The 13,346-nt window shown below is 43.0% G+C and overlaps 1 protein-coding gene across 7 annotated transcripts in view; it reads right to left on the bottom strand.

The window, feature by feature from the left end:
• The window catches only part of LOC110505634 (serine/threonine-protein phosphatase 2A 56 kDa regulatory subunit epsilon isoform), a 72,720-nt gene that overhangs the window by 16,032 nt on the left and 43,342 nt on the right, over window positions 1-13,346 (bottom strand). For all 7 annotated transcript variants that reach the window (XM_036962238.1, XM_021584980.2, XM_021584979.2 and 4 more), the window contains 2 exons: window positions 7,452-7,648; window positions 123-224 (listed from right to left, as the gene is read on the bottom strand). In XM_036962238.1, coding sequence (XP_036818133.1) covers window positions 123-224; window positions 7,452-7,648 — 299 coding nt within the window. The remainder of the gene's footprint in view (window positions 1-122; window positions 225-7,451; window positions 7,649-13,346) is intronic.

Raw genomic sequence — 13,346 nt, 5'->3', positions numbered from 1 at the left:
TATCAAAAATAGCTATGACACCAGAAAGGTTCTCATGGGGGGGAGACAAAACTCAGTCTCCAATTGAAGACAGAACGAATACTCACAGAAACGTATACATCAATTCTAGCCTATGCTGTTACCTGTAAGTGCGGCCATGAGGCCTCGAGTGTGGGTTCATCCTCCTCTGGGTCAAACTCATTACTGTCCGTGGGCGGAAGGGTCCGGAATATGTTGTAAGACACCTGGAAGACAAGGTAAAGGGGTAAATCAACAGATTTCAAAATCAACTGATTTCACTGGAAATTAAGGCAATTGACAGAGTAATATAACAATCAGTTTTATAGCCAACTCAGGCACTTCAATACTGATGTGAAACCAAAATGTTGACTAATGAGCATTGTTCTTGTCAACTAGCTAAATTAAATACAAACAGCAGAAAATTCCCCACTCTCTTCCTCTCCACCTACCATCTGTCACTCCCACTTCCTGAAGATCGGGACTTCCTTCCCCCACACCTTAAGTAGGCTCACCTGATTCCAATCAACCTGATTGATTTGTTTTGGGAAGTTTTTTAAATTAAAAGTTTATAGTCCTCTCCTTTGAAGTACATCTCCCTTCAACGGATGTGTTATTGACTAAGTTTATCCTCTCTCCTTTATACCTACGCATTTGGTGTCGACTTTCTATAGAGTTTTACATGATTTGACATGTTAGCCACTAGCCGAGTCTTACCTTTTTTTGTAGTCCTTGGTTCTTGAGACTATACTGATCAAAAATATGAACGCAACGTGTAAAGTGTTGGTCCCAAGTTTCTTGAGCTCAAATAAAATATCCCAGGAATGTTCCATATGCACAACTTATTTCTCTAAAATCTGTTAGTGAGAATTTCTCCTTTACCAAGATATTCCAGCCGATTAAACAGCATGATCATTACACAGGTGCACCTTGTGCTGGGAACAATAAAAGGTCACTAAAATGTGCATTTGTCACAAAATACAATGTCACAGATGTGTCAAGTTAAAGGCTCCAATTGGCATGCTGACTGCAGGAATGTCCACCAGAACTGTTGCTAGAGAATGGAATGTTACATTCTCTACATAAGCCGCCTCAAATTGTTTTAGAGCCTTGCATACTCACCAGACATGCTACCCATTGAGGAGTGGTACAATGTTCCACAGGACACAATCAAAAGCCTGATCAACTATGCGAAGGAGGCAAATGCTCGTCACACCAGATACGGACAAGTTCTGCTCCACCCCCCTGCCTTTTTTTTTTTTTAAGGTATCCGTGACCAACAGAAACATAACTGTATTCCCAGTGATGTGAAATCCATAGATTAGAGCATAGTGAAAAATCAAATCCAAATAAAATGTTATTGGTCACATACACATGGTTAGCAGATGTTATTTGAGTGTAGCGAAATGCTTGTACTTCTAGTTCCGACAGTGCAGCAATATCAACAAGTAATCTAAAATTCCACAAATACCTAACACACACACATCTAAGTAAAAGGATGGAATAAGAATATGTACATATAAAAGTAAGGATGAGCAATGACCGAGCAGCATAGGCAAGAAGCAATAGATGGTATAAAATACAGTATATACAGTGCCTTGCGAAAGTATTCGGCCCCCTTGAACTTTGCGACCTTTTGCCACATTTCAGGCTTCAAAACATACAGATATAAAACTGTATTTTTTTGTGAAGAATCAACAACAAGTGGGACACAATCATGAAGTGGAACGACATTTATTGGATATTTTAAACTTTTTTAACAAATCAAAAACTGAAAAATTGGGCGTGCAAAATTATTCAGCCCCCTTAAGTTAATACTTTGTAGCGCCACCTTTTGCTGCGATTACAGCTGTAAGTCGCTTGGGGTATGTCTCTATCAGTTTTGCACATCGAGAGACTGAAATTTTTTCCCATTCCTCCTTGCAAAACAGCTCAAGCTCAGTGAGGTTGGATGGAGAGCATTTGTGAACAGCAGTTTTCAGTTCTTTCCACAGATTCTCGATTGGATTCAGGTCTGGACCTTGACTTGACCATTCTAACACCTGGATATGTTTATTTTTGAACCATTCCATTGTAGATTTTGCTTTATGTTTTGGATCATTGTCTTGTTGGAAGACAAATCTCCGTCCCAGTCTCAGGTCTTTTGCAGATTCCATCAGGTTTTCTTCCAGAATGGTCCTGTATTTGGCTCCATCCATCTTCCCATCAATTTTAACCATCTTCCCTGTCCCTGCTGAAGAAAAGCAGGCCCAAACCATGATGCTGCCACCACCATGTTTGACAGTGGGGATGGTATGTTCAGGGTGATGAGCTGTGTTGCTTTTATGCCAAACATAACGTGTTGCATTGTTGCCAAAAAGTTCAATTTTGGTTTCATCTGACCAGAGCACCTTCTTCCACATGTTTGGTGTCTCTCCCAGGTGGCTTGTGGCAAACTTTAAACAACACTTTTTATGGATATCTTTAAGAAATGGCTTTCTTATTGCCACTCTTCCATAAAGGCCAGATTTGTGCAATATATGACTGATTGTTGTCCTATGGACAGAGTCTCCCACCTCAGCTGTAGATCTCTGCAGTTCATCCAGAGTGATCATGGGCCTCTTGGCTGCATCTCTGATCAGTCTTCTCCTTGTATGAGCTGAAAGTTTAGAGGGACGGCCAGATCTTGGTAGATTTGCAGTGGTCTGATACTGCTTCCACTTCAATATTATCGCTTGCACAGTGCTCCTTGGGATGTTTAAAGCTTGGGAAATCTTTTTGTATCCAAATCCGGCTTTAAACTTTTTCACAACAGTATCTCGGACCTGCCTGGTGTGTTCCTTGTTCTTCATGATGCTCTCTGCGCTTTTAACGGACCTCTGAGACTATCACAGTGCAGGTCCATTTATACTGAGACTTGTTACACACAGGTGGATTGTATTTATCATCATTAGTCATTTAGGTCAACATTGGATCATTCAGAGATCCTCACTGAACTTCTGGAGAGAGTTTGCTGCACTGAAAGTAAAGGGGCTGAATAATTTTACACGCCCAATTTTTCAGTTTTTGATTTGTTAAAAAAGTTTGAAATATCCAATAAATGTCTTTCCACTTCATGATTGTGTCCCACTTGTTGATTCTTCACAAAAAAATACAGTTTTATATCTTTATGTTTGAAGCCTGAAATGTGGCAAAAGTTCGCAAAGTTCAAGGGGGCCGAATACTTTCGCAAGGCACTGTAAATATGGGATAAGTAATGCAAGATACATAAACATAATTAAAGTGGCATTAATTAAGTGACTAGAGATCCATTTGTTAGAGTGGCTAATCATTTCAAGTCTATGTAGGATGCAGCCTCTCTGATGGCCTTCAGATAGAAGCTGTTTCTCAGTCTCTTTGATGCACCTGTACGGACCTCGCCTTCTGGATGATAGCGGGGTGAACAGGCAGTGGCTCAGGTGGTTGTTGCCCTTGATGATCTTTATGCCCTTCATCTGACATCAGGTGCTATAGGTGTCCTGGAGGGCAGGTAGTTTGCCCCCAGTGATGCCTTGTGCAGACCGCACCACCCTCTGGAGAGCAATACGATAGTGGGCGGTGCAGTTGCCATACAGGAAGCTCTCAATTGTGCATCTGTAAAACTTAGTGGGGGTTTTTGGGTGTCAAGACACATTTCTTCAGCCTCCTGAGGTTGAAGAGGCGCTGTTGCGCCTTCACCACACTGTATGTGTGGGTGGACTATTTCAGTTTGTCCGTGATGTGTACGCTGAGGAACTTAACTTTCCACTGCTGTCCCTTCGATGTGGATAGGGGAGGTGTTCCCTCTGCTGTTTCCTGAAGTCCACAACCTTTGTTTTGTTGACGTTGAGTGAGGTTGTTTTCCTGACACCACACTCCGAGTGACCTCACCTCCTCCCTACAGTCTGTCTCGTCGTTGTTGGTGATGAAGCCTTGTCACGAGAATGTTATTATCATTGGGATTGAACAATCAATCAATAGCTTTGACCAATCCCCGAGGTCCGTAAAACCATGGGTTTAATAATAATTAGTCAAAGACTTATGCAAAAGGTCAGTACAATTTATTCACGAGAACGTTCTGAAGTCCACAATACAAAGACATCCATTTTATAGCGGCGCACATACTTCCACAAACAGTAGATATCATACACACATACACATCCTACACACATACTGTATCACTACCCAGCCGACAAAGATTATGGAGACCGTGAGAAGCACTCCCTGTCATCCCCTAAGATTAGGGAGGCCGTGAGAAGTACTCCCTGCCCTCTCCCAAATCTGTGGCCCCTAGCCAAGGTCGGCACCGAATTTTGCTCAGACAGTCTGTTTAAGATACTATAAACAATATATTGTACAGATACATTGTTTTACCCTAATTCTGACTAAAACTACACACATCATTAATTACAATTTTACTGACTATAATCAATTTCGTACAATTATATGGTTTCAGGGTGGAATATTCTAATCATTAATTTAAACAAATTCTATTATCAAGCCTACTACTGTGTCTGCAAACTTGATAATTGAGTTGGAGGCGTGCATGGCCACGCAGTCATGGGTGAACAGGGAGTACAGGAAAGGGGTTAGCACACACCGTTGTGGGGCCTCAGTGTTGAGGGTCAGCGAAGTGGAGATGTTGTTTCCTACCTTCACCACCTGGGGGCAGCCCGTCATGAAGTCCAGGACCGAATCGCACAGGGCGGGGTTGAGACCCAGGACCTCCACCTTAATGATGAGCTTGGAGGGTACTATGGTGTTGAATGCTGAGCTGTAGTCAATGAACAGCATTCTTACATAGGTATTGCTCTTGTCCAGATGGGATAGGACGGCGTGCAGTGTGATGGCGATTGCATCGTCTGTGGACCTATTGGGTTAGTGGGTCTAGGGTGGCAGGTAAGGTGGAGTTGAAATTATCCTTGACTAGTCTCTCAAAGCACTTTGTGATAACAGAAGTTAGTGCTACGGGGCAATAGTCATTCAGTTCAGTTACCTTTGCCTTCTTGGGTACATGAACAATGGTGGCCATCTTGAAGCATGTGGGGACAGCAGACTGGGATTGGGAGAGATTGAATGTCCATAAACACACCAGCCAGCTGGTCTGCGCATGCTCTGAGGACACGGCTAGGGATGTCGTCTGGGCAGGCAGCCTTGCAAGAGTTAACATGTTTAAATGTCTTATTCACGTCGGCCACGAAGGAGGAGAGCCCACAGTCCTTGGTAGCGGACCACTTCGGTGGCACGGTGTTATCCTCAAAGCGGGAAAAGTTGTTTAGTTTGTCTGGAAGCATGGCGGTGTCCGTGACGTGACTGATTTTCTTTTTGTTGTCCGTGATTGTCTGTAGATTCTGCCGTATACGTGTCTGAGCCATTGAATTGCGACTCCACTTTGTCCCTATACTGACATTTCACTTGTTTGATTGCCTTGCGGAATGAATAACCACATTGTTTGTATTCGGCCATATTCCCGGTCCTCTTTTTAAAAAAAAAAATTCTATTTACATTTTTACCCCTTTTTCTCCCCAATTTCATGGTATCCAATTGTTTTTAGAAGCTACTATCTTGTCTCATCGCTACAACTCCCGTACGGGCTCGGGAGAGACGAAGGTTGAAAGTCATGCGTCCTCCGATACACAACCCAACCAAGCCGCTTCTTAACACAACGCGAATCCAACCCGGAAGCCAGCCGCACCAATGTGTCGGAGGAAACACCGTGCACCTGGCAACCTTGGTTAGCGCGCACTGCGCCCGGCCCGCCACAGGAGTCGCTGGTGCGCGATGAGACAAGGACATCCCTACCAGCCAAGCCCTCCCTAACCCGGACGACGCTAGGCCAATTGTGCGTCGCCCCACGGACCTCCCGGTCGCGGCCGGTTACGACAGAGCCTGGGCGCGAACCCAGTCTCTCTGATGGCACAGCTGGCGCTGCGGTACAGCGCCCTTAACCACTGCGCCACCTGGGAGGCCCTGGTCATCTTTCCATGGTTAAATGCGGTGGTTTGCCAATGCCACCATCTGTCCACGGTTTCTGGTTAGGGTAGATTTTAATAGTCACAGTGGGTACAACATCTGATGCACTTCCTTAAACTCACTCACAGAATCAGCGTATAAATCTATTATTCTCTGAGGCTACCCGGGAACTTGAAGCGTGGATTCTGATTGGTCAGACCAGCGTTGAATAGTCCTGGTCACAGGTGTGCATCCTGTTTGAGTTTCTGCCTATAGGAGGGGAGAAGCAAAATGGAGTTGTGGTCAGATTTGCTGAACGGGGGGCGGGGATAGGGCCTCGTATGCATTGCAGAAGTTAGAGTAGCATTGATCGTGTTTTGCCAGCCTGGGTACTACAATCAATATGCTGATAGAATTTAGGTAGCCTTGATCTCAAATTTTCTTTGTTAAAATCCCCAACTACAATAAATGAAACCTCAGGGTACATGGTTTCCAGTTTACATAGAGTCCAGTGGAGTTCCTTGAGGGCCGTCGTAGTATCGGCTTGAGGGGATATACACGTCTGTGACAATAACCGACGAGAATTGTCTTGGGAGATAATGCAGTCGGCATTTGAGCGTAAGGAATTCTTGGTCAGGTGAACAAAAGGACTTGAGTTCCTGTATGTTACAACTACACCATGAGTCGTTAATCATCCCGGTGGCTGTACAGACTCCCGACAGCATGTCCCCAGAAAGTATGTTACAATCCCAGATGTCTTTCTGGAAAGCAACCCTTGCCCTAATTTCATCTACCTTGTAATCTAGAGACTGGACATTAGCGAGTAATATACTCGGAAGCGGTGGGTGGTGCGCGCGCCTCCGAAGTCTGACCAGAAGGACGCTCCGTCTACCTCTTCTGCGGCGACGTTGTTTTGGGTCAGCCACTGGAATCAATTAGAATGCCTTGGGTGGTTTGAACAAAGGATACGTTTTGGGAAAGTTGTATTCCTGGTAAGTTGACGTCGCTCTGATATCCAATAGTTCTTCCCGGCTGTATGTAATAACACTTAAGATTATTTGGGCTAACAATTTAAGAAATACATAAACTAAATACTGCATAGTTTCCTAAGGACTAGAAGTGAGGTGACCCTCTCTGTCGGCGACATCTTCCCTTATAAGAGTCAACTGACTGATTTCCTTATGAACTGTAACTCAGTAAAATCTTTGAAATTGTTGCATGTTGCGTTTATTTTTCTTCAGTGTATTTATCCTTTGTATATATTTGATGTTGAACTGACATCTATTCCGTATTATTTACTCCCAGAATCCTAGGCTAGCAACCATCATATCCGATTACATCCCTTTTCTAAGTAAATGGTAAACTAGGAGATGTGTCCTAGTGTTCTTACAGACAACTGGTCTAGTAGTCTGTAAGAACCAGAAACCCTCCAGTATTTTACAAACTAAGATTGTAGCGTGGCTAGGAGTTAGTTTACTTTAAGGCACAATGTGTTGTGGCCTCACCATTTTGACAACCTCCGGGTAGGCCTGTTCTGTCAGGTAGCCCCTGCTGACGGTGACATAGTCCACCAGTTCGTTGAGCGTGGAGCGCTTGTACTCTTTCATCTTTAGGTCAGACAGCGTGTCCATGAAGTCAAAAACAGTACAGCACTGTTGCAGCTTCTTCAGGAACAGCTCCGGCTGCTCCGGCGCTGGCACGTCTACACACATGGGGAGAGAACGAGAAACGGTCAGTAGAGGCCTACTAGTATAGGGAGACTTCTAGTGGAGAGGGGGAGGACATTGGAGTAGAGATGGAGAGTGAATGAGGAAAGGAAAATGTGAATTTAAGGACCTTCACTTGTTAATTTTTTATACAGTGCCTTGCGAAAGTATTCAGCCCCTTTGAACTTTGCAAATTTTTGCCACATTTCAGGCTTAAAACTGTATTTTTTGTGAAGAATCAACAACAAGTGGGACACAATCATGAAGTGGAATGACATTTATTGGATATTTCAAACTTTTTTAACAAATAAAAAAATTGGGCGTGCAAAATTATTCAGCCCCCTTAAGTTAATACTTTGTAGCGCCACCTTTTGCTGTGATTACAGCTGTAAGTCGCTTGGGGTATGTCTCTATCAGTTTTGCACATCGAGAGACTGACATTTTTTAAGAAATGGCTTTCTTGCCACTCTTCCATAAAGGCCAGATTTGTGCAATATACGACTGATTGTTGTCCTATGGACAGAGTCTCCCACCTCAGCTGTAGATCTCTGCAGTTCATCCAGAGTGATCATGGGCCTCTTGGCTGCATCTCTGATCAGTCTTCTCCTTGTATGAGCTGAAAGTTTAGAGGGACGGCCAGGTCTTGGTAGATTTGCAGTGGTCTGATACTGCTTCCATTTCAATATTATCGCTTGCACAGTGCTCCTTGGGATGTTTAAAGCTTGGGAAATCTTTTTGTATCCAAATCCGGCTTTAAACTTCTTCACAACAGTATCTCGGACCTGCCTGGTGTGTTCCTTGTTCTTCATGATGCTCTCTGCGCTTTTAACAGACCTCTGAGACTATCACAGTGCAGGTGCATTTATACGGAGACTTGATTACACACAGGTGGATTGTATTTATCATCATTAGTCATTTAGGTCAACATTGGATCATTCAGAGATCCTCACTGAACTTCTGGAGAGAGTTTGCTGCACTGAAAGTAAAGGGGCTGAATAATTTTGCACGCCCAATTTTTCAGTTTTTGATTTGTTAAAAAAGGTTTGAAATATCCAATAAATGTCGTTCCACTTCATGATTGTGTCCCACTTGTTGTTGATTCTTCACAAAAAATAGTTTTATATCTTTATGTTTTGAAGCCTGAAATGTGGCAAAAGGTCGCAAAGTTCAAGGGGGCCGAATACTTTCGCAAGGCACTGTATATTCACCCTGATGAACCAATCCAACTAACTCAGTCTTCCATGATTACGTAAGAGATGAGCTGCTATAGAGGCAACGGACCACACGAACCTACAGGTCCCTCATTACTGCAGCATGTCACTGTAGTCAACAGATTACATAGTACAGGTAGAAGCGCAAAGACCATACATACAATACAAATCAGAGGAACCTGATCCAGGCATGAAATCGCTTCCATCAGAGACCAGTTTGCACAAGATCTTAAATCCAGGCTATATGTACTTGTACTTACGGTATATCTATATAGTCAGTCAGTGCCTGCAGTTTAAATAGGTGGTATAAAAAGTGGATAAAAGTGACCTCATCACAGGCCATCTCTAAGACTAAGTATCTACACTAAGCTATCTATGGTCTTCTCAGCCAAGCATCTGTCAACATGGCATAACACAGGGCAATACAGGTAACTGCCAAAATAAAGGCAAACCCAACATAGTGTCTAAATAGGGTGTTGGGCCACCACGAGCCACCAGAACAGCTTCAATGTGCCTTGGCATAGATTCTAAGAGTGTCTGGAACTCAATTGGAGGGATGTGACACCATTATTCAAATGGGAAATTCCATAATTTGGTGTTTTGTTGATGGAAAACGCTCCAGAATCTCCCATGTGTTCAATTGGGTTGATCTGGTGACTAACACACCCCTTTAAAGCCCCTATGCTCCTTTCAAGACCCCTCTTTCAAAGTCACGAGATCTCTTCTAGACACGGTAGCCAAAATAATGGGCAACTGGGCATTTTTACATGGCCCTAAACATGATGGGATGTTAATTGCTTAATTAACTCAGGAACCACACCAACTCCACCATGCTGCAGCTCCTTACCAAGAGGGGCCGAGAGCCCTGGGACCAAGACGTGGCCATCATAGAGGAAGGCCACACGCCCATCAAGACTGTGCGTTAGGGTTGTAAGAATGCGCGCGCGCACACTAACATTACTCCTATTATTGATCCTTTGCTCTCTCATGATTGGCTCACGGTCTGCTTCACTCGGTCTGATTGGTCTAGAGAAGGTCCACTTGGTCCTGTTTGACACACTGATGTCACTGGCTGCCATGGAGACTGTTGGCAAGGTGAAGAGGGCAGCAGAGGCAGAGCAGATGGGGGGGGGGGGGGGGGGGGGGGCTCCATAGAATAACACCCTCTTTTGTGTTAACCAGGTAAGACCAGAGCACAACCAGGTCATTCTAGAACACAACTAGAACATTCTAGTACACAAACTGGTCATTGTAAATTACGACCATCGTACTGTTAACGTGATTGTCTCGCTCTCTATCTGCAGTTAAATCAGAAGTTGAGAGCGAGCACTGAGGATGAGGAGGCTCCAACCTGCACAGACCTACAGCCTGTTAAACCAACAGTGTACGTACACACACTAAAGGTTGAATGGCAAAAACCCGGATACTGAGATTTACCGGCCAAAACCAGTCCCTTTTCCCAGGATAAATAACTGCAAGAAACCCGTAAATAAGTCATACCGAGCAAAAATAAATGCAACTACTAACTTTACTGAGTTACAGTTCATATAAGGAAATCAATTGAAATAAATTAATTAGACCCTTATCTATGGATGTCACATGACCGCCCAAAAGGGCTTTATTACAAGCAGAAATACTCCTCAGTTTCATAAGCTGCCCGGGTGGCTGGTCTCAGACAATCCCGCAGGTGAAGAAGCCGCAGGTGAAGAAGGCGTGGTTACACATGGTCTGCAATTGAGGCCGGTTGGAAGTACTGACACATTCTCTAATAAGACGTTGGACGCGGCTTATGGAAAATAAATTAACAATACATTCTCTGGTAAGAGCTGTGGTGGACATTCCTGCAATCAGCATGCCAACTGCACGCTCCCTCAAAACTTTAAACATCTGTGGCATTGTGTTGTGTAACAAAACTGCACATTTTAGAGTGGCCTTTTAGTGTCACCTGTGCAATGATCCTGCTGTCAAATCAAACTTCTTGATATGTCTCACTTGTCAGGTGGATGGATTATCTTGACAAAGGAGAAACGCTCACTAACAGGGATGTAAACAAATTTGCAAAAAATGAGAAATCCTTTTTCTGCATATGGAACATTTTGAGCTCTTATTTCAGCTCATGAAACCAACACTTATGTTGCGTTTATATTTTACTTCAGGATATAAGAACAGCATGGCGTGAAATGATATGAAATGTTTAAATATGGCTTCTCTGTGGCCTCTGCATGATGAACCATCAAAGCTCAGGGTGGGAACAGACAGCCCATCTCAAATTGGAGCGCAGTCCCAGTGCATGCATCATATCATGGTAACTTGTTTTCTTGTCATAGTTAGGCCTACCTTTGCTGCAGCATAGTCTATAATATAAAGACTGAATGCATGTCTAATTTACCCATCTCCATCTGGCTTGAGCAGTCACTTTATTTTTGAACACAGCCTCACTCGAATATCGTTGCTTTAAAATCAGTGTACGCGCAAGCACTCCCCCTCAATTCCATTCAGACAACAAAATAGATAATCCTGTTCAAGATTGTGTCAAACGTTTAGACACTACTCATTCCAGGGTTTCTTTATTTTTATTTTTTAACATATGGAATCATGTAACAAAAAGTGTTAAACAAATCTAAAAATATTTTATATTTGAGATTCTTCAAAGTAGCCACCCTTTGCCTTAATGACAGCTTTTCACACACTTTGCAGTCTCTCAACCAGCTTCATGAGGAATGCTTTTCCAACCTTATTGAAGGAGTTCCCACATATGCTGAGCACTTGTTGGCTTCTTTTCTGTCACTCTGCAGTCCAACTCATCACAAACCAAAGCACCCCCACACTTCTTCCTCCATGCTTCACAGTGGGAACCACATATGCGGAGATCATCCATTCACCTACTCTGCATCACAAAGACACAGCAGTTGGAAACAAATCTCTAAAATTTGGATTCATCAGACCAAAATACAGATTTCCACCAGTCTAATGTCCATTGCTCGTGTTTCTTGGCCCAAGCAAGTCTTCTCATTATTGGTGTTTTTTTGCAGCAATTAGACCATGAAGGCCTGATTCAAGCAGTCTCTTCTGAACAGTTGATGTTGAGATGTCTGTTACTTGAACTCTGAAGCATTTATTTGGCCTGCAATTTCTGAGGTGCAGTTAATTCTAATGAACTTATCCTCTGCAGCAGAGGTAACGCTGGGTGTTCCTTTCCTGTGGCGGTCCCCATGAGAGCCAAAATGTCACATTTTCTGGATTGACTAACCTTCATGTCTTAAAGTAATGGACTGTTGTTTCTCTTCGCTTATTTGAGCTGTTCTTGCCGTAATATAGACTTGGTCTTTTACCAAATAGGGCCATCTTCTATATACCACCCCTACATTCTCACAACACAACTGATTGGCTCAAAGGCTTTAAGAAGGAAAGAAATCCCAAATTAACTTTAACAAGGCACATCTGTTAATTGAATGCCAAGAGTGTACAAAGCTGTCATCAAGGCAAAGGGCAGCTACTTTGAAGAATGTGAAAACGTATTTTCCTCCTTTCTGATTCTCTCTATTTTTGGAACTGAATGGTATCAGATCTTAAACCAAAACCTAATATCAGATAAAGGGGAAGCTGAGTACACAAATAACAAAATGGATACTTATGTTATTTATTTAATTAACAGTTATGCAACACCCAAATCTCACGTGAAAAAGTAATTGCCCTCTTACACTCAATAACTGGTTGTGCTACCTTAACTGCAACCAAATGCTTCCTGTAGTTGTTGATCATTTTGGCCCAAACTTGCATGTAGAGCTGCTTTAAATCAGCGACATTTGTGGATTATCAAGCATGACATGCTCGTTTCAAGTCCTCCCACATCATCTCAATTGGGATTAGGTCTGAACTTTGACTAGGCCATTAAAAACCTTCAAATGTATTGCTTTTTAAACATTTTCATGTAGACTTGTTTTTGTTTTGGATCATTGACTTGCTGCATGACCCAGCTGCGCTTCGGCATACAGATGGATGGCCTGACATTCTCCTGTAGAATTCTGATACAGCGCAGAATTCATGATTCCTTTTATTAAGGCAAGTCGTCCAGATCCTGAGGCAGCGAAGCATACCCAAACCATCCCACTACCACCACCATGCTTAACCGTTGGTATGAGGTTCTTACTGTGGAATGCAGTGTTTGGTCATATTATGCCTGGCGAAAACCAATCAGGACAACCAGTCAAACGAAAGTCAGTTATATTTCTATGGCAACAAATCCTTCAGAACTAACTTGCTCCAGGGCAGGCAAACTCAATTTAGCTTGAATGAAGTGGGAGTTGAGGATCAATTAAATTAGATACCCTCCCTCTCGCAAAGATTGTGTCATTGTCCTTAGGGGCTGGGTTAAATGCATTCAGTTGTACAACTGATTAGGTATACCATTTCCCTTCATTTTAGGAAGACAACTGATTAAATTTTTAATTTAAATGATTTCTCTATAAATGTTAAAAAAAAC

The sequence above is a fragment of the Oncorhynchus mykiss genome, chromosome 25 (genome assembly GCF_013265735.2).
Source record: "Oncorhynchus mykiss isolate Arlee chromosome 25, USDA_OmykA_1.1, whole genome shotgun sequence".
Lineage (NCBI taxonomy): Eukaryota > Metazoa > Chordata > Actinopteri > Salmoniformes > Salmonidae > Oncorhynchus > Oncorhynchus mykiss.
This window is presented reverse-complemented; position numbering and strand designations above follow the sequence as displayed.